The sequence below is a fragment of the Salvelinus namaycush genome, chromosome 12 (assembly GCF_016432855.1).
Source record: "Salvelinus namaycush isolate Seneca chromosome 12, SaNama_1.0, whole genome shotgun sequence".
NCBI classification, from domain to species: domain Eukaryota; kingdom Metazoa; phylum Chordata; class Actinopteri; order Salmoniformes; family Salmonidae; genus Salvelinus; species Salvelinus namaycush.
The window spans coordinates 14,990,131-15,016,029 of record NC_052318.1 but is presented as its reverse complement, the minus strand read 5'-3'; the positions used below and the strand labels follow the sequence as shown (position 1 = coordinate 15,016,029).

At 45.0% G+C, this 25,899-nt stretch overlaps 1 protein-coding gene across 1 annotated transcript in view; it reads right to left on the bottom strand.

The window, feature by feature from the left end:
* LOC120056944 (protein Jade-1-like) overlaps positions 1 to 25,899 on the bottom strand; it is a 230,211-nt gene that overhangs the window by 20,678 nt on the left and 183,634 nt on the right. Inside the window, exon 11 of the mRNA XM_039005244.1 lies at positions 7,821 to 7,952. Within this exon, the coding sequence (XP_038861172.1) occupies positions 7,821 to 7,952 (132 nt within the window). The remainder of the gene's footprint in view (positions 1 to 7,820; positions 7,953 to 25,899) is intronic.

The window sequence follows — 25,899 nt, the reverse complement described above, 5'->3', positions numbered from 1 at the left end:
CTCTAGTCTACTGTACCCGATTCACTCCAGTCTACTGTACCTGATTCCTCTAGTCTACTGTACCTGATTCACTTTTCTACTGTACCTGATTCCCTCTATAGTACCTGATTCACCCTAGTCTACTGTACCTTATTCACTCTAGTGTACCTGATTCTCTACTGTACCTGATTCCCTCTATTGTACCTGATTCACCCTAGTCTACTGTACCCGATTCACTCTAGTCTAATGTACCTGATTCACTCAAGTCTGCTGTACCTGATTCACTTAAGTCTGCTGTACCTGATTCACTCAAGTCTGCTGTACCTGATTCACTTAAGTCTGCTGTACCTGATTCACTCAAGTCTGCTGTACCTGATTCACTTAAGTCTGCTGTACCTGATTCACTCAAGTCTGCTGTACCTGATTCACTCAAGTCTGCTGTACCTGATTCACTCAAGTCTGCTGTACCTGATTCACTTAAGTCTGCTGTACCTGATTCACTCAAGTCTACTGCACCTGATTCCTCATAATGACATTGACTAGACAAAGAGGTGTCAGGGGGTCACACCAACACAACCTTCAACATTCCTGACCGACCCATCCCCTGTTAGATCCTCCTGTTACCCCACTACCTAAGGCTACAGCCACAGCAGACGCATGAACACTGATTCAACCGCATATGACCTACATCATTGTCTGTTTTTGTTCGTCAAAAGTACAACTCAAGACAACTACTGTCAGACGAGTTGCATACATAAAAATAAGGACTATCTGTCCCAAATGGCACAGTATTGCGCTAAATAGGGAATAGGGTGCCATCTAACACCTGTCCAATCCCTCTATTGTTCCCTCTCCTCTAGCCAGTCACGTGTCCCTCCTCCCCCCTCTAGTCCCTAGAGCCCTGTGCCCAACAGGCCAGGAAGAGCTGCTGTGATGGCGTCATCAGCATCCCCAGGCCAGCAGTTTCCATGACGCAGCAACAGCACCTCTGCTGGAGACAGGAGACCTGAGGAGAAGGTGTGGAGGGTTGAAGAGGGGATGAGAGGAGGGGAGGAGAGGTGGAATAGAGGGAAGAGAGGTGGAACAGAGAAAATTAAGGAGGGAGAGGGGGAACAGAGAGAATGGAGGGAGGGAAGAGAGGGGGGAACAGAGAGAAGGGAGGGAGGGAGGGAGGGAAGGAGGGAGGGAAGTAAGGGAGGGAGGGAGGGAGGGAGGGAGGGAGGGGGAACAGAGAGAAGGGAGGACCAGGCTAAGCTAGGCTAGGTAGAACCAGGGAGGGAGGAAGGATAAGCTAGGCTAGGTAGAACCAGGGAGTGTGGAAGGCTAAGCTAGGTAGGGCCAGGGAGCGTGGATGGCTAAGCTAAGCTAGGTAGGGCCAGGAATGCGCTGGCTGGGGCAGAGCCAGACTTGTGTTTGTGCAGGCCCCGCTACAGTCTACCGATTGTTTTCAGGTGCTAACCGTTACCCTGACAACCCCACATACGCACAGAGCAAGAGAAAGAGGGGGGGGGAGTGAGCAGTGAGTTTCAGAGAGAGAGAGAGCTCTGTAAACTCGACACCTGAAAAAACACAAATTAAGTGTTAAAATGATCCCCAAAGTATCAGTCTGGGGATAGAGCTCAATATCAACACCCAGAAGGTCCTTAAGTCGATTCCACGACGTAACACTCAGAGGGACTCTACAGTCCTCTGTCTGCCATCCTGGGTGACCTTTAGTGATGGGGAGGAAAAATTGCTGCAGTTACATAACGGGATATAATTTTTTAGATATATCATATAATTTTGAAAATATTGCAATATTATTCATAACAGAATTGCAATACATATCATAACGACACCTAAATATCGTGATAATATCGTATCGTGAGGTCCCTGGCAATTCTTAGCCCTAGTGGACAGATGCCAGTCTGTGTCTGCTTCCCAAATTGCAACCTAAATTCTATCCAGGCGGTGTGGTCAGTGGTGTATTTTGGGGTTAATCATTTCTGTTTCTTATGTAAATACTTTTTTATGCATGCTTATGGTATTATAAGACATTCACTTTTCGCACATCGATAATGTTTGTTTATTTCGTTGCTATGGTCACCGGCGGGTGTCGCCCTTGTGTGAACGCACTAGCAACTTTGACTAGAGGGACAAGTGGGTACTCGGCAAATATCCACTCAGCCCATCCCTCTGTGTATGCAAACTCCCTCCCTGGCGATATCTGATCTGGCATCGCAAGGAATCAACTGGTATCTCTAAATTACAGTATATCACTCCAACCGACAGGAGAGAGCCAACAGTGTCTGGGAAGAAGAATAGAAGATAGAATACCTGTAGTACTCCATCATTCATTTCTGTTGAGAAACAACACACACAAGACACAGCCACAATGAGTGCAGCGTCCCTGGAGCAATTTGGGGTTAAGTGTGTCAAGGTAAACTTGTGTATGTCAACCTGTTCCTACACGGTACAGCAACATCTGTCTGTCATCAGGAGTCTAATCAAACCAAAACTCCTTCTGCTGCTCTACCGGCCCATCCTCATCACTACTCATCTATTGAAGTATCTGCTACCGCAACCTGCTGACAGTCTCAAACCACAATTAACTATTAAGGATCACCAACACGACATCTAAACCGATTGGACTCCCTGCTCCAAAACTCTCCCTTCTGAATGAACGCGCTATCCAGTGCAAAGCCTGCCACATGATCTCCAGCCCAGACTCACTCCACCACTGCTTCAGGAGGAGTTTCATCCCAGGGGCTGCGACTATTATGAACATTCCATGTACTGTAGCTTCCTCCTGGTGGGGTACTATTTATGGCTGACTGTTTCCTGCTGTGTTTTCTAAATATTTTGTGTATGCGAGCTGTGGCAAGATTTTCCTCTTGTGGGACAATAAACCTGATTCTGATCTACACAGACACATAAACACACACCGTCCTCTGTCATGGAAACATGGTTGTCTGGTTTCTAACTGATGGTTGATGACCAACCTACTGTAAGTGACCTTACTGTCTATCGTCATGGTGTTACAGATGTGTCCTGTGATACAGGTGGACCCAAGTCTGAAGTATGTGTTTGCAGTACAGAAGTTCTGTACTGCACTGCGCTTCTACTGTATCAAGAATAGGTTCCCCAATAGGTACAGTGGGGAGAACAAGTATTTGATACACTGCCGATTTTGCAGGTTTTCCTACTTACAAAGCATGTAGAGATCTGTAATTTTTATCATAGGTACACTTCAACTGTGAGAGACGGAATCTAAAACAAAAATCCAGAAAATCACATTGTATGATTTTTAAGTAATTAATTTGCATTTTATTGCATGACATAAGTATTTGATCACCTACCAACCAGTAAGAATTCCGGCTCTCACAGACCTGTTATTTGTTCTTTAAGAAGCCCTCCTGTTCTCCACTCATTACCTGTATTAACTGCACCTGTTTGAACTCGTTACCTGTATAAAAGACACCTGTCCACACACTCAATCAAACAGACTCCAACCTCTCCACAATGGCCAAGACCAGAGAGCTGTGTAAGGACATCAGGGATAAAATTGTAGACCTGCACAAGGCTGGGATGGGCTACAGGACAATAGGCAAGCAGCTTGGTGAGAAGGCAACAACTGTTGGCACAATTATTAGAAAATGGAAGAAGTTCAAGATGACGGTCAATCACCCTCGGTCTGGGGCTCCATGCAAGATCTCACCTCGTGGGGCATCAATGATCATGAGGAAGGTGAGGGATCAGCCCAGAACTACACGGCAGGACCTGGTCAATGACCTGAAGAGAGCTGGGACCACAGTCTCAAAGAAAACCATTAGTAACACACTACGCCGTCATGGATTAAAATCCTGCAGCGCACGCAAGGTCCCCCTGCTCAAGCCAGCGCATGTCCAGGCCCGTCTGAAGTTTGCCAATGACCATCTGGATGATCCAGAGGAGGAATGGGAGAAGGTCATGTGGTCTGATGAGACAGAAAATAGAGCTTTTTGGTCTAAACTCCACTCGCCGTGTTTGGAGGAAGAAGAAGGATGAGTACAACCCCAAGAACACCATCCCAACCGTGAAGCATGGAGGTGGAAACATCATTCTTTGGGGATGCTTTTCTGCAAAGGGGACTGCACCGTATTGAGGGGAGGATGGATGGGGCCATGTATTGCAAGATCTTGGCCAACAACCTCCTTCCCTCAATAAGAGCATTGAAGATTGGTCGTGGCTGGGTATTCCAGCATGACAACGACCCGAAACACACAGCCAGGGCAACTAAGGAGTGGCTCCGTAAGAAGCATCTCAAGGTCCTGGAGTGGCCTAGCCAGTCTCCAGACCTGAACCCAATAGAAAATCTCTGGAGGGAGCTGAAAGTCCGTATTGCCCAGCGACAGCCCCGAAACCTGAAGGATCTGGAGAAGGTCTGTATGGAGGAATGGGCCAAAATCCCTGCTGCAGTGTGTGCAAACCTGGTCAAGAACTACAGGAAACGTATGATCTCTGTAATTGCAAACAAAGGTTTCTGTACCAAATATTAAGTTCTGCTTTTCTGATGTATCAAATACTTATGTCATGCAATAAAATGCAAATTACTTAAAAATCATACAATGTGATTTTCAGGATTTTTGTTTTAGATTCCGTCTCTCACAGTGTACCTATGTGAAAGGATGAACCACCGCATTTAACCACGGCAAGGTGACTGGGAACATGGGCGTATACAAACAGACCAGCTATGACCTCCGTAAGTCAATCAAAGAAGAAGTGTACCTATGATAAAAATTACAGACCTCTACATGCTTTGTAAGTAGGAAAACCTGCAAAATCGGCAGTGTATCAAATACTTGTTCTCCCCACTGTATCAATAATAGGTTTTCTTATGCAAGTCCTTTGCTAGGTCCACCTGTGTACTGGTTTTGGAGTGTTTAACTTAATGAAAGGCTGAAAGTAAAGTAGATGGATCAGAATTGGGAAGCCCTGGACCTATGGTAGCTCTTAGAGATATAAAGTGTCTTCGTAGAGGATTCAGACACCTTGACCTTTTCCACATTTTGTTACGTTTCTATAAAACTGATTAAATAGTTTTTTCCTTCATCAATCTACACACATTATCCGATAATGACAAAGCAAAAACAGTTAAAAAAGAAGAAGAAAAGAAAATGGAAATATCACATTTACATAAGTATTCAGACCCTTTACTGAGAACTTTGTTGAAGCACCTTTGGGAGCAATTACAGCCTTGAGTCTTTGAGTATGACGCTGCAAGCTTGGCATACCTGTTTTGGGGTAGTTTCTCCCATTCTTCTCTGCAGATCCCCTCAAGCTCATTCAGGTTGGATGTGGAGCTCTGCTACACAGCTATTTTCAGGTCTCTCCAGAGATGTTCGATCGGGCTCTGGCTGGGTCACTCAAGGATATTCAGAGACTTGTCCCGAAGCCACTTATGCGTTGTCTTGGCTGTGTGCTAAGGGTCGTTGTCCTGTTGGAAGGTGAACCTTCGCCCCAGTCTGAGGTCCTAAGCCCACTGTCACAGGTTTTCATCAAGGATCTCTCTGTACTTTGCTCCATTTATCTTTGCCTCGATCCTGACTAGTCTCCCAGCCCCTGCCAGTGAAAAACATCCTCACAGCATGATGCTGCCACCACCATGTTTCACCATAGGGATGGTCCTCCAGATATGATGCTTGGCATTCAGTCCAAAGAGTTAAATCTTGGTTTTATCAGACCAGAGAATCTTGTTTCTCATGGTCTGAGTCTTTAGGTGCCTTTTGGCAAACTCCAAGCGGGCTGTCATGTGCCTTTTACTGAGGAGTGGCTTCCGTCTGGCCTCTCTACCATAAAGGCCTGCTTGGTGGAGTGCTGCAGAGATGGTTGTCTGGAAGGTTCTCCCATCTCCACAGAGGAACTCTAGAGCTCTGTCAGAGTGACCATCGGCTTCTTGGTCACCTCCCTGACCAAGGCACTTCTCCCACGATTGCTCAGTCTGGCCGGACAGCCAGATCTAGGAAGAGTCTTGGTGGTTCCAAACTTCTTCCATTTAAGAACGATGGAGGCCACTGTGTACTTGGGGACCTTCAATCCTGCAGACATTTTTTGGTACCCTTCCCCAGATCTGTCCCTCGACACAATCCTGTCTCTGAGCTCTAATGTCTAAATACGTATGTAAATAAGATATTTCTGTTTTTAATTTTTAATAAATGTGCAAAATATTCTCAACCTGTTTCACTTTGTCATTATGGGGTATTGTGTGTAGAGATTGATGAGGATTACATTTTCCCCCCAGCAATTTTAGAATAAGGCTGTAACGTAACAAAATTTGCAAAAAGTCAAGGGGTCTGAATACTTTCTGAATGCATTGTAGGATGAGCCATGACTTGAATGCAGTATATACACTGAGTAGTGATGCACCGATATTACATTTTTGGCCGATACCTATATCCGATATATAAACTTCTTCCATTTAAGAATGATGGAGGCCACTTTGTTCTTGGGGACCTTCAATGCTGCAGAAATGTTTTGGTACCCTTCCCCAGATCTGTGCCTTGACAATCCTGTTCCGGCGCTCTACGGACAATTCCTTCGACCTCATGACTTGATTTTTTTCTCTGACATGCGCTGTCAACTGTGGGACCTTATATAGACAGGTGTGTTCCTTTCCAAATCATCAGCTCAGGTGCATCTTGTTTCCATTTAATAACATCCTTGAGATGTTTCTAAACTTGATTGGAGTTCACCTGTGGTAAATTCAATTGATTGGACATGATTTGGAAAGAAACACACCTGTCTTTATAAGTTCCCCCAGGTGACAGTGCATGTAAGAGCAAATATCAAGCCATGAGGTCGAAGGAATTGTCCGTGGAATTGTTGTGGATTATTTGTATTATGACTTTTTAGGTCTGCATTGTTGGGAAGAGCTCATAAGCAAGCATTTCACGATTAAGTCTATTTGGCGCATGTAACAAATACAATTTGATGTCATGTGTAAAATACAGATTTGTTTCAAATGTGGTTTTGGAACTAAACCTCCCTTGCACTGATCTGCTTTGTAACACCTTTTGCTTAGTTGTTTCAGTGGGCTGTCCCTCATTAACTGCTCTATAAGGAAAGTATTACCATAGTTCGCTTCTGGAGCCAGTTTTGTCAAGTTGCGGACATGGAGGTATGATGTTTTAGCCATGCTGTTAGCGTTTTCTCTCTCCTCGCACTTTCTTCACAAAAGTGGCTTGCGCTATGTCAGCTGCATGCGGGGCAGCCTGGCTAGCTACTGCCCTCTTGATAAGATTCAGACAAATTACTACAAGGACTCGATCCTCTCAATCGGTACATGACATGAAACACAGACAGAAGTACCAAAAGTAAAAAATTCTAGTACCGAACCGTTTTTCATGTTCTAGTATCGAAAAGGTACAGAAGTTTCGGTATACCGTGCAACACTACTGAAAACCCATTGGATGAGAAGGTCAGAGGGGAGGGACCTCTGGCTTTCTAATCCAATGGGTTTTGAGAAGGAGGCGAGGAGAGAGGACGCAAGGAGAATGCAATTGAGATTCTCCTCTGGTCTCCAGAGATGTGCACCTGCACACTCCCAATCATGGATTAGAAATGATTGGATTGGTGGAAGCATTGTCAGGGGGGAGTTTCCACCATTGTTAATCCATGACATGGAGTGTGCAAGTGCACACTTCCAGGGAAGGGTGGTGAATCGGGAGGAGGATGTAGATGGTGTGAGACTGGACTCTCCTCTACTCCCCACATGGGAGGGGGGGGGCGAGTGTGGGTGTTACATAAGTCAATAACTCACCTGGAAACTCACACTACATACAAACACAGACACCCCCCTCCCCCTTGTGGTGTGTCAGACTTACCTAGCTGTTTCAGGAGGGAGCCATTCTCACACTGCCACCTCTCATTCTTCTTCTCTGGACTGCTTTTCCGCCGCTCCTTCCCCCTCTCCTTCACACCATTCTGCTTTCCCTTCTGCCCCTTCATGGTTTTCTCTGCAGAGGAAATAGAGCAACATTACAGTGCAGCCATGCATGATGTTAGAGAGAGGCAAGAGCAGGCCTCTCCTAGGATTTATTGTAGCGGGGGACTTTAATAAAGGATATCGGAGGAAAGCGCTCCCGAAGTTCTATCAACACATCTCCTGTGCTACACACGAAGAGAACACACTTGACTATTGCTACAAGGCCTACACCCGCCCACCTTTCCTTAAACCAGAACACGCGTCCATCCTGTTTCTTCCCGCCTATAGGCAGAAACTTAACCAAGAAGCACCAGTGGTAAGGACTGTTCAACATTGGTCTGACCAATCGGAATTCATGCTTCAAGACTGTTTTGATCACGTGGACTGGGAAATGTTCCGGCTTGCCTCTGGGAATAGTATCGACGTATACACTGACTCAGTGACTGGGTTCATCAGGAAGTGTATAGAGGATGTTGTTACCACTGTGACGAATACAACTTATCCAAACCAAAAACCATGGATAGATGGCAGCATTCACGCAAAACTGAAAGGATGAACCACCGCATTTAACCACGGCAAGGTGACTGGGAACATGGGCGTATACAAACAGACCAGCTATGACCTCCGTAAGTCAATCAAAGAAGAAAAACAACAGTACAGGGACAAAGTGGAGTTGCAATTCAAGATAATGGAATTCAACCTTGACAATCAACCGTTCTATGTCGTGGGTGATGTTGGCTTTCGCTACTGGTCGAGCACCGGTATACACTAACATTACCAAGTGCCCTATTGTCAGGATGTTGCCCTACCGGAGTTACACAGTAATAGCGTCACTGCTATTAGCTTCACAACATACTACGGAATGCCGTTTGGGTCTTTGCGTGTCAAAAAAGATACATGTCAAATAACACTATTTGACAATAACACTATTTGACGAGTTAAATAAGCTTTTAAATTGACACATCAAATAACACAGTTCTATTATAGAATGTTGTGCAAGCCAAGCGCCACCGCTACTATCAGTAGCACTGTCAAAGCTGTATAAAAAAGTCTGCAAACAAGCAAACACCGGCCACGAACGATGTGTTTACAATACAGCTTTGGTAATAAAGCATTATTTGTTCGACTGCAACTTCTGGGGTAGTTAGCTAGCTAGCTTTAGCTTGGTACCTAGCCAGCACCAATACAACCAGCCTGAAAACAATGACGAGTAGAAACTGGCGTCATTTTCACTATTCTTAGCAATGATTTAGGAATCCTTGTGAGTAAGTATTAGCTAGGTAGCCAGTTGTTGTTCGCCTATTGAAATTGAACTTCAGTTCATGAAAATAAATAGCTAGCCAGCTACTTAACCCTGTTGCCCAAAGCTAACGTTATAAGCCAGCTAGCTTCACCTGGCTCGTGAAGCTTGACCTGACCGGGTTATGTGTTGTGAAGCTAGCCACAATAAGGATTAGGCACAACATTGGAATTTGCGGTTTGCCTCCAAAATAAAAGTACCTCTTTGAAAGGGATGCAGAAGGTTACAATTGGTGGAATCATGCCATATTTAGACTAGATAATGTTAAACCAGGTTGGAATGTGAAGCAATGAAAAGGGGTATCAGTCTACTCAGTGACACCCACAGAACACAACTGTGAAGAATTAACACAAATATTAGCGTTGTAGCTCTTATCGCGGGACTGTTACTGTGTGAAATCACCTCCCGAGTCAGCCTATTGTGTGTATTGGCATTCATATTGTACTGTACAGCTTCACCTAAGGATTGTGGATCAATGAAATGGGGTAACAGTCTACTCAATACCCAATATATTTTTTCCCAACGTCCTCGTCAGAGTTATCAGATTCCAAAACATCCACGCAGTATTGTTTTTCCTCTGGAATAGTGTTCAATACACATAGGTTGACAATAAATGTGGCTCAATTCACAGATGTTTCAGAGTCCCGCAATAAGAGCTACGATGGTAATGTTCTCTGGGTGTCACTGAGTAGACTGATACACCATGTCATTGACCAACAATCCATAGGTAAGGCTGCACAGTGAAAAAAGTATGCCCCCAATGCAATTCTAAAGTATAATAAATCCAGTGTGATTTCAACAGGTCAAATTAACAAATTATTGTCTTTTGTTGATTTTAAATAACAACATTCCAAACTCGTTTATTCAATTATGGCATAATTCTACTATCTGTATTCATTTGCATCACTGTCAATGTTACTTCCGGCGCCGACCGAGATGGCCGCCTCGCTTTGCGTTCCTAGGAAAATATGCAGTATTTTGTTTTTTTATGTGTTATTCCTTACATTGGTACCCCAGGTAATCTTAGGTTTCATTACATACAGTCGGGACGAACTACTGAATATAAGAGCAACGTCAACTCACCATCGTTACAACCAGGAATATGACTTTCCCGAAACGGATCCAGTGTTTTGCCTTCCACCCAATACAATGGATCTGATCCCAGCCGGCGACCCTAAGCGACGCCGAAAAAGGGGCAAACGAAGCGGTCTCCTGGTCAGGCTTCGGAGACGGGTACATCGCGCTCCACTCCCTAGCATACTACTCGCCAATGTCCAGTCTCTTGACAATAAGGTTGATGAAATTTGAGCACGGGTAACATTCCAGAGAGACATCAGGGATTGTAACGTTCTCTGCTTCACGGAAACATGGCTCACTCAAGAGACGCTAACGGAGTCGGTGCAGCCAGCTGGTTTCTTCACGCATCGTGCCGACAGAAACAAACATCTTTCTGGTAAGAAGAGGGGCGGGGGTGTATGCCTTATGATTAACGAGACGTGGTGTGATCATAACAACTTACAGGAACTCAAGTCATTCTATTCACCTGATCTAGAATTCCTCACAATCAAATGTCGACCGCATTATCTACCAAGGGAATTCTCTTCGATTATAATCACAGCCGTATATATCCCCCCCCAAGCAGACACATCGATGGCCCTGAACGAACTTTATCTGACTCTTTGTAAACTGGAAACCACACACCCTGAGGCTGCATTCATCGTAGCTGGGGATTTTAACAAGGCTAATCTGAAAACAAAACTCCCTAAATTCTATCAGCATATCGATTGTGCTACCAGGGCTGGTAAAACCTTGGATCATTGTTATACTAACTTCCGCGACGCATATAAGGCCCTCCCCCACTCTCCTTTCGGAAAAGCTGACCACGACTCCATTTTGTTGCTTCCAGCCTACAAACAGAAAACAACAAGCTCCCTCGCTCAGGTCTGTTCAACGCTGGTCCGACCAATCTGATTCCACGCTTCAAGACTGCTTCGCTCACGTGGATTGGGATATGTTCCGCATTGCGTCCAACAACAATATTGACGAATACGCTGATTCGGTGAGCGAGTTCATTAGAAAGTGCATTGACGATGTCGTACCCACAGCAACGATTAAAACATTCCCAAACCAGAAACCGTGGATTGATGGCAGCATTCGCGTGAAACTGAAAGCGCGAACCACTGCTTTTAACCAGGGCAAGGTGACCGGAAACATGACCGAATACAAACAGTGTAGCTATTCTCTCCGCAAGGCAATCAAACAAGCTAAGTCCCAGTATAGAGACAAAGTAGAGTCGCAATTCAACAGCTCAGACACAAGAGGTATGTGGCAGGGTCTACAGTCAATCACGGATTACAAAAAGAAAACCAGCCCCGTTGCGGACCAGGATGTCTTGCTCCCAGACAGGCTAAATAACTTTTTTGCTCGCTTTGAGGACAATACAGTGCCACTGACACGGCCCGCTACCAAAACCTGCGGGCTCTCCTTCACTGCAGCCGAGGTGAGTAAAACATTTAAACGTGTTAACCCTCGCAAGGCTGCAGGCCCAGACGGCATTCCTAGCCGCGTCCTCAGAGCATGCGCAGACCAGCTGGCTGGTGTGTTTAAGGACATATTCAATCAATCCTTATCCCAGTCTGCTGTTCCCACATGCTTCAAGAGGGCCACCATTGTTCCTGTTCCCAAGAAAGCTAAGGTAACTGAGCTAAACGACTACCGCCCCGTAGCACTCACTTCCGTCATCATGAAGTGCTTTGAGAGACTAGTCAAGGACCATATCACCTCCACCCTACCTGACACCCTAGACCCACTCCAATTTGCTTACCGACCCAATAGGTCCACAGACGACGCAATCGCAACCACACTGCACACTGCCCTAACCCACTGGACAAGAGGAATACCTATGTGAGAATGCTGTTCATCGACTACAGCTCAGCATTTAACACCATAGTACCCTCCAAACTCGTCATCAAGCTCGAGACCCTGGGTCTCGACCCCGCCCTGTGCAACTGGGTCCTGGACTTCCTGACGGGCCGCCCCCAGGTGGTGAGGGTAGGTAACAACATCTCCACCCCGCTGATCCTCAACACCGGGGCCCCACAAGGGTGCGTTCTGAGCCCTCTCCTGTACTCCCTGTTCACCCACAACTGCGTGGCCATGCACGCCTCCAACTCAATCATCAAGTTTGCGGACGACACTACAGTGGTAGGCTTGATTACCAACAACGACGAGACGGCCTACAGGGAGGAGGTGAGGGCCCTCGAAGTGTGGTGTCAGGAAAATAACCTCACACTCAACGTCAACAAAACAAAGGAGATGATTTTGGACTTCAGGAAACAGCAGAGGGAGCACCCCCCTATCCATATCGACGGGACAGTAGTGGAGAAGGTGGAAAGTTTTAAGTTCCTCGGTGTAAACATCACGGACAAACTGAATTGGTCCACCCACACAGACAGCGTTGTGAAGAAGGCGCAGCAGCGCCTCTTCAACCTCAGGAGGCTGAAGAAATTCGGCTTGTCACCAAAAGCACTCACAAACTTCTACAGATGCACAATCGAGAGCATCCTGTCGGGCTGTATCACCGCCTGGTACGGCAACTGCTCCGCCGACAACCGTAAGGCTCTCCAGAGGGTAGTGAGGTCTGCACAACGCATCACCGGGGGAAAACTACCCGCCCTCCAGGACACCTACACCACCCGATGTCACAGGAAGGCCATAAAGATCATCAAGGACAACAACCACCCAAGCCACTGCCTGTTCACCCCGCTATCATCCAGAAGGCGAGGTCAGTACAGGTGCATCAAAGCAGGGACCGAGAGACTGAAAAACAGCTTCTATCTCAAGGCCATCAGACTGTTAAACAGCCACCACTAACATTTAGTGGCCGCTGCCAACATACTGACTCAACTCCAGCCACTTTAATAATGGGAATTGATGGAAATTATGTAAAAATGTACCACTAGCCACTTTAAACAATGCCTCAATCTCATATGTATATACTGTACTCTATACCATCTACTGCATCTTGCCTATGCCGTTCTGTACCATCACTCATTCATATATCTTTAAGTACATATTCTTTATCCCTTTACACTTGTGTGTATAAGGTAGTAGTTGTGGAATTGTTAGGTTAGATTACTTGTTGGTTATTACTGCATTGTCGGAACTAGAAGCACAAGCATTTCGCTACACTCGCATTAACATCTGCTAACCATGTGTATGTGACAAATAAAATTTGATTTGACTTTCATTTTGAAGGCTAACCGGAAAGTCCACTATTGTGGCTAATCCTTATTGTGGCTAGCTTCACATAGATGGGTTAACCACCATCAATCAAATAAGAGCTGTCTGATAAATGAGGGTTATTTTAGATGATGACACCTAGCTATATAGTTAGCTAGCTAACGATAGCTACTGAAACAGACAATGTCGATTTTCCTATGTTTTTGGGGAAGAACATTGTTTGCATCCATGAGCTAGCTAGCTTTTTTTAATGACCAGCACTGTACGTGCGCGAGACAACTTTACCAGCTCTCATAGCATACGTATCGATGAATCGTTGACATATGAAATACGAGTGATAATGTAATCAACGTGTAATAACTATGTAAAAAATGTATGAACGTGTTAAATTATTATGTGACGTGCAGTCATATTGGTCAACAATTAGTGTTATTTGACGTGTATCTTTTTTGACATCCAAAGACACAAACGGCGTTCCATAGAAATCCTGGTTGAGAATGAAACAACTGAACAAATGAACAACAAAACAGCACAGCAAGTAAGTGAAAGAAATAGGTTTTGATTATGTTTACTGGTAATGGGGACATACGTAAATGCCAACAAAATAACTTTTTGGTCAGTGTGGTGTGTGTGTGTGTAACCTTTATTTACCTGGGCAAGTCAGTTAAGAACAAATTCTTATTTACAATGACGGCCTACCCTGGCCAAACCCGGACGACGCTGGGCCAATTGTGCGCCGCCCTTTGGGACTCACAATCACGGCCGGATGTGATACAGCCTGGATTCGAACCAGGGACTGTAGTGACGCCTCTTGCACTGAGATGCAGTGCCTTAGACCGCTGCGTCCATGTGTGTGTGTTAACTATTTAACTGTACTAGAATGCTTAAAAGGCCTCTAAAATGTTAAATATCGGTTATTGGTGTAAGGAAAATATTGGATATCGGTATCGGCCAAAAATGTCATATCGGTGCATCACTACTCAGTGTATATACTGCATTCAAGTCATGGCTCATCCTACAGTGCATTCAGAAAGTATTCAGACCCCTTGACTTTTTGCAAATTTTGTTACGTTACAGCCTTATTCTAAAATTGCTGGGGGGAAAAATGTAATCCTCATCAATCTCTACACACAATACCCCATAATGACAAAGTGAAACAGGTTGAGAATATTTTGCACATTTATTAAAAATTAAAAACAGAAATATCTTATTTACATACGTATTTAGACATTAGAGCTCAGAGACAGGATTGTGTCGAGGGACAGATCTGGGGAAGGGTACCAAAAAATGTCTGCAGGATTGAAGGTCCTCAAGTACACAGTGGCCTCCATCGTTCTTAAATGGAAGAAGTTTGGAACCACCAAGACTCTTCCTAGATCTGGCTGTCCGGCCAAACTGAGCAATCGTGGGAGAAGTGACTTGGTCAGGGAGGTGACCAAGAAGCCGATGGTCACTCTGACAGAGCTCTAGAGTTCCTCTGTGGAGATGGGAGAACCTTCCAGACAACCATCTCTGCAGCACTCCACCAAGCAGGCCTTTATGGTAGAGAGGCCAGACGGAAGCCACTCCTCAGTAAAAGGCACATGACAGCTAGCTTGGAGTTTGCCAAAAGACACCTGAAGATCTCAGACCATAACAAAACAAGATTCTCTGGTCTGATAAAACCAAGACGGCGGTCTTTGGCATGAATGCCAAGCGTCACGTCTGGAGGAAACCTGCCAACATCCCTACGGTGAAACATGGTGGTGGTAGCATCATGCTGCTGGAATGTTTTTCACTGGCAGGGACTGGGAGACTAGTCAGGATCGAGGGAGAAATGAATGGAGCAAAGTAGAGAGATCCTTGATGAAAACCTGTGACAGTGCGCTTAGGACCTCAGACTGGGGCGAAGGTTCACCTTCCAACAGGACAATGACCCTAAGCACACAGCCAAGACCACGCAGGAGTGGCTTCGGGACAAGTCTCTGAATGTCCTTGAGTGGCCCAGCCAGAGGCCGGACTTAAACCCGATTGAACATCTCTGGACAGACTTGAAAATAGCTGTGCAGCGACGCTCCCCATCCAACCTGACAGAGCTTGAGAGGATCTGTAGAGAAGAATGGGAGAAACTCCCCAAATACAGGTGTGCCAAGCTTATAGCGTCATACCTAAGACTTGAGGCTGTAATCGCTGCCAAAGGTGCTTCAACAAAGTACTGAGTAAAGGGTCTGAATATTTATGTAAATGTATTATCAGTTTTATTTTTATTTTATACATTTGAAAAAAATTCTAAAAACCTTTTTTTCTTTGTCATTATGGGGTATTGTATGTAGATTGATGAGGGGAAAAAAAGATTTAATTAATTTTAGAATACGGCTGTAACTTAACAAAATGTGTAAAAATGTCAAGGGGTCTGAATACTTTCCGAACGCACTGTATACTGTGTATTTAAAAACGGTATTTTCGACATAGCTCATGCTAATATTTCTACAACTGTACATTGTATTGTAGTTACATTGTTATACACACCGTATATTTATTTATATACTCGATTCTTGACATACACATACACTATATATACAAATTAGTGGATTTGGCTATTTCAGCCACACCCGTTGCTTACAGGTGTATCAAATCAAGCACACAGGGCCTCCCGAGTGGCGCAGCGGTCTAACGCTAGCTGCGTTACTACAGATACTGGTTCGATACCGGGCTGTGTCACAGCCGGCTGCGACCGGGAGACCCATGAGGCGACATTGTCCTGGATAGGGGAAGGTTTGCCCGGCAGGGATGTCTTGTCACATCGCGCTCTAGCGACTCCTGTGGCGGGCCGGGCGAATGCACGCTGACACGGTCGCCAGGTGTACTGTGTTTCCTCCAACACATTGGTGCGTCTGGCTTCCGGGTTAAGCGTGCATTGTGTCAAGAAGCAGTGCGGCTTCGCTGGGTTGTGTTTCGGAGGACGCACGGCTCTCGACCTTCACCTCTCCCGAGTCCGTACGGGAGTTGCAGCGATGGGACAAGACTGTAACTACCAATTGGACAAACATTGGCAGTAGAATGGCCTTTCCAACAAGTCAGTTGGTCAAATTTCTGCCCTGCTAGAGCTGCCCCGGTCAACCATAAATGCTGTTATTGTGAAGTGGAAACATCTAGGAGCAACTGTACTTCAAATCTATGATACTCCCCCACTTAACATACTGCTTGACTAGTTGGGCCTAGCTTGCTGTACAACATTAAAACCTATTCAGTCTGTCTACAAACAGGCTCTCAAAGTGCTTGATAGGAAGCCCAATAGCCATCATCACTGTTACATCCTCAGAAAGCATGAGCTCCTGAGTTGGGAAAATCTTGTGCAATACTCCGACTCATGTCTTGTATTCAAGATCCTAAATGGCCTGGCTCCCCCTCCACTCAGTATTTTTGTTAAACAGAAAACCCAAACATATGGCAGCAGATCCACAAGGTCTGCCATGAGAGGTGACTGTATAGTTCCCTTAAGGAAAAGCACCTTTAGTAAATCCGCTTTCTCTGTGAGAGCTTCCCATGTCTGGATTACACTGCCATCAGACACACATAACGGCACCACATATCACACTTTCACAAAATGCATGAAGACATGGCTAAAGGTCAATCGGATTTGTGAACATAATCCCTAGCTGTGTATTGCCGCTTTCCATGTTGTCTGTTGTCTGTAGCTTGTGAGGTGTGGAAACATTTTGTTGCTTTTACGAATTATGTCTTAGTGCTTTTTGTTCTATGTTGCTCTGTCTGTATGCTACGTCTTGCTTGTCCTATGTTGCTCTGTCTGTATGCTATGTCTTGCTTGTCCTATGTTGCTCTGTCTGTATGCTATGTCTTGCTTGTCCTATGTTGCTCTGTCTGTATGCTATGTCTTGCTTGTCCTATGTTGCTCTGCGTGTGCTCACTGTTCAATGATTGTTTAAATTGTAATTGTTTTTAATAACCTGCCCAGGGACTGCGGTTGAAAATTAGCCGGCTGGCTAAAACCGGCACCTTTACTGAAACGTTGATTAATGTGCACTGTCCCTGTAAAAATAAAATAAACTCAAACAACGGCTCAGCCACGAAGTGGTAGATCACACAAGCTCACAGAACGGGACCACAGAGTGCTAAAGTGCGTAGAAATAGTCTGTCCTCGGTTGCAACACTCATTACCGAGTTCCAAACTGCCTCTGGAGGCAACGTCAGCACAAGAACTGTTCGCCGGGAGCTTCATGAAATGGGTTTCCATGGCCGAACAGCCGCACACAAGCCTAAGATCACCATGCGAAATGCCAAGCGTCAGCTGGATTGGTGTAAAGCTCGCCGTCATTGGACTCTGGAGCAGTGCAAACACACAGAGAGATGAATCACCATCTGGCAGTCCGATGGACGAATCTGGGTTTGGCAGATGCCAGGAGAATGCTACCTTCCTGAATGCATGGTACCAATTGTAAAGTTTGGTGGAGGAAGTTTCCCTTAGTTCCAGTGAAGGGAAATCTTAATGGAAGGCCCTTTCCTGTTTCAGCATGACAATGCCCCTGTGCACAAAGCGAGGTCCACACAGAAATGGTTTGTCGAGATCGGTGTGAAAGAACTTGACTGTCCTACACAGAGTCCTGACCTCAACCACATCGAACACCTTTGGAATGAATTGGAACGCCGACTGCGAGCCAGATATGCCACTAATGCTCCTTATAGGACACATCACTGCACTCTATACTCCTCTGTAAACTGGTCATCACTGTATACCCGTCACAACACCCACTGGTTGATGCTTATTTATAAAACCCTCTTAGGCCTCACTCCCCCTTATCTGAGATACCTACTGCAGCCCTCCACATACAACACCCGTTCTGCCAGTCACATTCTTTTAAAGATCCCCAAAGCACACACATTCCTGGGTAGCTCCTCTTTTCAGTTCGCTGCAGCTAGCGACTGGAACGAGCTGCAGAAAACACTCAAACTGGACAGTTTTATCTCAATCTCTTCATTCAAAGACTCAATCATGGACACTCTTACTGACAGTTGTGGCTGCTTTGTGCTGCTACTATGTTGTGTTGCTACCATCTTGTTGTCATGTTATGTTGCTACCATGCTGTGTTGTCATGTGTTGCTGCCATGCTATGTTGTTGTCTAGGTCTCTCTTTATGTAGTGTTGTGGTGTCTCTCTTGTCATGATGTGTCTTTTGCTCTATATATATATATATATATATATTTTTTTTAAATCCTAGCCCCCGTCACTGCAGGAGGCCTTTTGGTAGGCCATTATTGTATATAAGAATTTGTTCTTAACTGACTTGCCTAGTTAAATAAGGGTTAAATAAAATACATCTGCTAAACTGTGTACGTGACCAGTACATTTTGATTTGATATTTTCTCTCATGTTAGAGGGTAGATCAACTCCAATTGTTTTACTGACTGGCTGTCCCCTTGGGGACATACTGTCTGCATACCACATGGCACCCTATTCCTTATATAGTGCAGGGCTGCAGTCAAAAGTAGTGCACTATATAGGAAATAGGGTGCCATTTGGAACCCAGATGTTTTGCGCAGCAGTTAAATAGAGTTACATAAAGTATACATAGTCAAATACTGAGTAGGATACATTGCAGTCAATGTTTGATTTCATTATTGTAAACTACATTGGGTGGTCATTCACATCCTCATGTGTGGAAAACATTCAGAAGTCATTATAAATATAAACCTGGTAGTTTGGGTCCTAGATGCTATGTATAATCAGACTATATACCACGGGTATGATGCAAAAATACTTGTTTACTGTTCTATTTATGTTGGTAACCAGTTTATAATAGCAGTAAGGCACCTGGGGGTTTGTGTTATATGGCCAATATACCAAGGGCTGTATCCAGGCACGCCGCTTCGCGTTGTGCATAAGAACAGGTCTTAGTCGTGGTATATTGGCCAATAACACCCCCCCCCCAGGCCTTATTGGTTAATTAGTCTCCCGAGCCACCTGAACCCAGAATGGCTTCTATTACCCCACTAGCAGGACTAATGGTTTTTCATGATAGAAACATCCAATAACCTGGCAGAACAAACTGAGTAACATCCCACAACCTGACAGACCAAAATGAGAAACATCCCATAACCTGACAGACCAAAATGAGAAACATCCCATAACCTGACAGACCAAAATGAGAAACATCCCATAACCTAACAGAACAAAATGAGAAACATCCCATAACCTAACAGAACAAAATGAGAAACATCCCATAACCTGACAGAACAAAATGAGAAACATCCCATAACCTGACAGACCAAAATGAGAAACATCCCATAACCTGACCGACCAAAATGAGAAACATCCCATAACATGATTAGACCAAAATGAGAAACATCCCATAAACTGACAGACCAAAATGAGAAACATCCCATAACCTGACAACCAAAATGAGAAACATCCCATAACCTGACAGAACAAAATGAGAAACATCCCATAACCTGACAGACCAAAATGAGAAACATCCCATAACCTGACAGACCAAAATGAGAAACATCCCATAACCTGACAGAACAAACTGACAAACAGTCCTCACTTAACAGAACCAGTCCTACCACCGCAAGGGGAAAGGAAGTGTGTGTGTGGTTTCCCTGGTGGGCAGGTTGAGTAAACCCAATAAATCCCTCACAGTCAACAACTTCAATATCTCTAATCCCAGTTCGTGTGTAGACACCGAAAACACACCAACACACACGCGCAAGTATTCACATGTATGGATGCACGCTCACACACACACACTTAACTGCCTTGTTCAGGGGCAGAACAACAGATTTTTACCTTGTCAGCTCGGGAATTCGATCTTGCAACCTTTCGGTTACAAGTCCAACGCTCTAACCACTAGGCTACCTGCCATCCATGAAGGCCCTTATTGTTGGGGGACATGATTTACCACGCTCCCGCTGCTTAGTGGAGCGGGCGGCGTGCTTCCTCTCATGTTGGTTATAATAGAGGCTGAAGTGTGGGGGCACTGGGGTGTACTGTACTGTGTGGAGCTACCACTGGCCTCCTTCCCTCACACTTCCCCTAACATGGAGGAGCAGGACATGCATGAGAGGACCTGAGTGGTACCTCACTGTGTCCTCCCGGTGGGTTGTGTTTCACACTGAGGCTACCCATGGTGTGTGTATACCCGTCTGTCCATGTTGTTTTAAAAATCTGTTGTGTGGGTGTGTGCCTGAACACAGTGTCGGTAAGTGTTTGTGTGTGACTGTGAATAGGATAGAGTATATATTAATGAGTGATACGTTGGCTATTTGTGTGAAAAACTCATCCTCTCTGCAACAGTCCAACTTGGAGAGACATTTTAAAATATTGTTGTCAGTTCAGTTGCATTTCTCTCTCTCTCTCTCCTTCCTTTTCTCTGCTCTCTCTTTCTGTCACTTCTTCCTTTTCTCTGCTCTCTCTGTCACTGCTTCACTACTCTCTCTCTGTCACTTCTCCTTCTCTGATCTCTCTGTCACTTCTCCTTCTCTACTCTCTCTGTAACTTCTCTGCTCTCTCTTTCACTGCTTCTCTGCTCTCTCTGTCACTTCTTCTCTACTCTCTCTGTAACTTCTCTGCTCTCTCTTTCTGTCACTTCTCTGCTCTCTCTTTCTGTCACTTCTGTCTCTCACTTCTCTGCTCTCTCTGTCACTGCTTCTCTGATCTCTCTGTCACTTCTCCTTCTCTACTCTCTCTGTAACTTCTCTGCTCTCTCTTTCACTGCTTCTCTGCTCTCTCTGTCACTTCTTCTCTACTCTCTCTGTAACTTCTCTGCTCTCTCTCTCTCTCTCACTTCTCTGCTCTCTCTCTCTCACTTCTCTGCTCTCTCTCTCTCACTTCTCTGCTCTCTCTCTCTCACTTCTCTTCTCTCTCTCTCTTCTCTGCTCTCTCTCTCTTCTCTGCTCTCTCTCTCTCTCTCTTCTCTGCTCTCTCTCTCTCTCTCTTCTCTGCTCTCTCTCTCACTTCTCCTTCTCTGCTCTCTCACTTCTCCTTCTCTGCTCTCTTCAATATGATTGCCTCGTCAGGTTCGCAAAGGGATTCGTCTTTTCGAAGTGTGTGATTCATTTCCTCTCTTCCTGGGCTTGCTCAGCTGCGGTATGTGTGTGTGTGATGCACAGTGTCCCACTTCTTACCTGCGCTCGTTAGCGCGAAACCACAGAGCCTTTTTCTTTCACACTTCCTCTCTTTCTTTCACACTTCCTCTCACGCTCCCTCAGCCCCAGAGTTCCCTCTCGACACACACACACAGAGAGATACACGATCAGATATCCCAAACACAAGCCACCATCAACTGCAGTGTAGGGTTGTGGTTGAGAGAAACAGACACAGGATGTACAAGTACATTACCTTCTCACTACATTGATACATACAGAATTACACTGCTGTGGCTTCCTTCCTGTGATAACCTGAACAAGGGTGAGCTCAGGACAGCAGTATGTGGCCCTGTTCTAATACTTTCAAAACGCACCCTTCTTCCGATCTTCCTTGTCCAATACCTTAAACATGTATCCTTTCCTCCTTGATGTAATAGGTAATGGAATGGACCCTTCGTAATGGATTAGTGAAAATTTCAGGGTTCCATTCCATTCCCATATGACTACAAGGAAGGAAGGAGGGAAGGATGCATGTGTAAAGTATTGGGTCTGTAGAGGCAGATGGGCAGGGCCCTCCCTGATTTGCAATGCCTACAGGGACAGCTGCTCGTCAACTATGGCTGTGTTCAGCCCTAAAAGCATGTGACTCACTCGAGTGGCTTACTCTAAGGACGAGACAGACAGATACAGAGCAGTATTTTTTCACTGTGGGAGCTGAGACCCAGACATGGCCTGCGTCCTATATTAGCATCCTATTCCCTACATAGTGCACTTATTTTGACTGGGGGGGGGGGGGGGGTCTACATGACTAGCGCTGTGGCGGTCACGAAATTTCGTCAGCCGGTGATTGTCAAGCAAATAACTGTCGGTCTCACGGTAATTGACCGTTAATCAACATAAACACATTCAGTATCTCCTGGCTTCCACACACTGATGCAGACCTCTGGAACATCTACATTTTAAAAAGTCTAAGAAATGCATGTAATAAAGCTTACACCTTCACAATAAATCCATTCTTTATTTTAGACAGGTATAAAGAAACGTGATATGATTTTTTTGTGTGTCTATTTCAGAAGAACAGAATAGCATACTCTGAGTTGTCCTTATGTTAGGTCCTGATCTGGCTATGCCATGTCTGTGGGCTACACGAGTACATTTAGCAGACAGGATTTGCTTAGAATTCCGTGGCATTATCTTACACTATTTTATAGTATGAAGAGTACAATTGAACATAGCTGAATAAAATAGAAAGGATATTTTCTCCAAACTATTTGAGGGAGTGTGCACATGCGGCTATTCTGTGTTGAGCGGTTAACAAAGAAATAGGTTCTCCTATATGCTTAATTTAGAGTTATTAATGTAACTTAGTTGTTCTACAAATGTTGGGCTACATGTTTTGATTTTTAACACATTGTAAGGCTGTATTATGAGACTCTAATGATGATTTGAAAAAAGTTCTGCTTTGTTTTTTTGCGCAGGCTGTACACACTTCGACAGTCTCTCATTCACAATTTGAGAAGCACTTGATAATGCCTCGAATTTCCCGGCGGCATCCCCTTTGTGTGGACATAATGCACCCTAAAAAAATCCATGCCTTTTGGAACCCTCCTCCCTAAATACTGCCCGCTCCGAAGCACCTCATCTCACTCACATGGCTCTCCATCACGTGATCGGGTCTTTCTCACAGGCTACAAGTGAAGACAGACACATCGGGGACGCAACTGCGCGCGTCCATATCCAATTCTGAGGTGCATATTGAAGATATTGGAACAACTGTCCACGTTAACTTTTTGTCTGCCAACATGATGAGTAGGCCTAACGAACAGCAAAAAAAAAATGGCCTACGTCAATCTACTATCCCCAGTAGTACAAAAGTCAACCTATTCTATTCTGTGCAATAAATAAATATTCCAAACATAGTCTGGGACAGTTGTGGGATGCAGTAGATCCTAAATTAATACAACCACTAGCATTCCCCCAAAATATTACGCAATGAGGCTGACGCAACAGATCAGAACGTTTAGCTTAAAATGTTTTTTATTTTATTTTTATTTAACCTTTATTTAACCAGGTAGGCTAGTTGAGAACAAGTTCGTATTTGAAACTGAGACCTGGCCAAGATAAAGCAAAGCAGTTCGACACATACAACATCACAGAGTTACACATGGAATAAACAAACATACAGTCAATAATACAGTAGAAAAAAGTCTATATACAGTGTGTGCAAATGAGGTAGGATAAGGGAGGTAAGGCAATAAATAGGCCATGGTGGCGAAGTAATTACAAAATAGCAATTAAACACTGGAATGGTAGATGTGCAGAAGATGAATGTGCAAGTAGAGATACTGGGGTGCAAAGGAGCAAGATAAATAAATAAATACAGTATGGGGATGCGGTAGTTGGATGAGCTATGTACAGGTGCAGTGATCTGTGAGCTGCTCTGACAGCTGGTGCTTAACGCTAGTGACGGAGATATGAGTCTCCAGCTTCAGTGATTTTTGCAGTTCTTTTCAGTCATTGGCAGCAGGGAACTGGAAGGAAAGGCGGCCAAAGGAAGAATTGGCTTTGGGGGTGACCAGTGAGATATACCTGCTGGAGCGCGTGCTACGGGTGGGTGCTGCTATGGTGACCAGTGAGCTGAAATAAGGCGGGGCTTTACCTAGCAGAGACTTGTATTATCGGCCATCACTCTGTTTTCTCCCTCAATTGCATAGCCTATAGAAATGTAGAGCAACATGATCTCATGGACTCTCATGAAGTGTTTGATGTGATTTTCGATTGCATTTGCATTGATGTCAGAGTAATTAGAGAGACAATAGAGCCCTGAGTACTGGCCATTAGCGACTGACTGTTAGCAAGTTTGTTAGGCTACTAATGACCATCAGCGGCATCAGAGCTTGGAGAAGCCTACAGTAATTATCGTGACTAAATGGTAATTCATTTGACTGCCTTCATGACTCATGTCCGCTGGTGTGCCATGAATATGGTCACCGCAACAGCTCTGTCCTAGCCGTGTCAGAATCCTGGTTTAGGAAGGCCAACAAAAATTCTGAGATTTCTATCCCCAACTATAACATTTTCCGTCAAGATAGAACTGCCAAAGGGGGCGGAGTTGCAATCTACTGCAGAGACAGCCTGCAGAGTTCTGTCATGCTATCCAGGTCTGTGCCCAAACAGTTAAAAGTATAGCTTCTACTTTTAAAAATCCACCTTTCCAGAAATAAGTCTCTCACTGTTGCCACTTGTTATAGACCCCTCAGCCTCCAGCTGTGCCCTGGATACCATATGTGAATTGATTGCCCCCCATCTATCTTCACAGTCTTTGTACTGTTAGGTGACCTAAACTGGGATATGCTTAACACCCCGGCTGTCCTACAATCTAAGCTGGATGCCCTCAATCTCACACAAATTATCAAGGAACCTACCAGGTACAACCCAAAATCCGTAAACATGGGCACCCTCATAGATATCATCCTGACCAACTTGCCCTCTAAATACACTTCTGCTATCTTCAACCAGGATCTCAGAGATCCCTGCCTCATTGCCTGCGTCCGTAATGGGTCCGCGGTCATACGACCACCCCTCATCACTGTCAAACGCTCTCTGAAACACTTCAGCGAGCAGGCCTTTCTAATCGACCTGGCCCGGGTATCCTGGAAGGATATTGACCTCATCCTATCAGTAGAGGATACGTGGTTGCTCTTTAAAAGTGCTTTCCTCACCATCTTAAATAAGCATGCCCCGTTCAAAAAATGTAGAACTAAGAACAGATATAACCCTTGATTCTCTCCAGACTTGACTGCCCTTGACCAGCACAAAAAACATCCTGTGGCGTACTGCATTAGCATCGAATAGCCCCCGCGATATGCAACTTTTCAGGGAAGTCAGGAACCAATATACACAGTCAGTTAGGAAAACAAAGGCTAGCTTTTTCAAACATCCTGTAGCACTAATTCCAAAAAGTTTTGGGACACTGTAAAGTCCATGGAGAACAAGTGCACCTCCTCCCAGCTGCCCACTGCACTGAGGCTAAAAAACACTGTCACCACCGATAAATCTTCTACGGCTGGCCATGCTTTCCACCTGGCTACCCCTACCCCAGCCAACAGCTCTGCACCCTCCGCAGCAACTTGTCCAAGCCCCTCCCCGCTTCTCCTTCACCCAAAGCCAGATAGTTGATGTTCTGAAAGAGCTGAAGAATCTGGACCTCTACAAATCAGCTGGGCTAGACAATCTGGACCCTCTCTTTCTAAAATTATCCGCCGCAATTGTTGCAACCCCTATTACTAGCCTGTTCAACCTCTCTTTCGTATCATCTGAGATCCCCAAAGATTGGAAAGCTGCCGCGGTCATC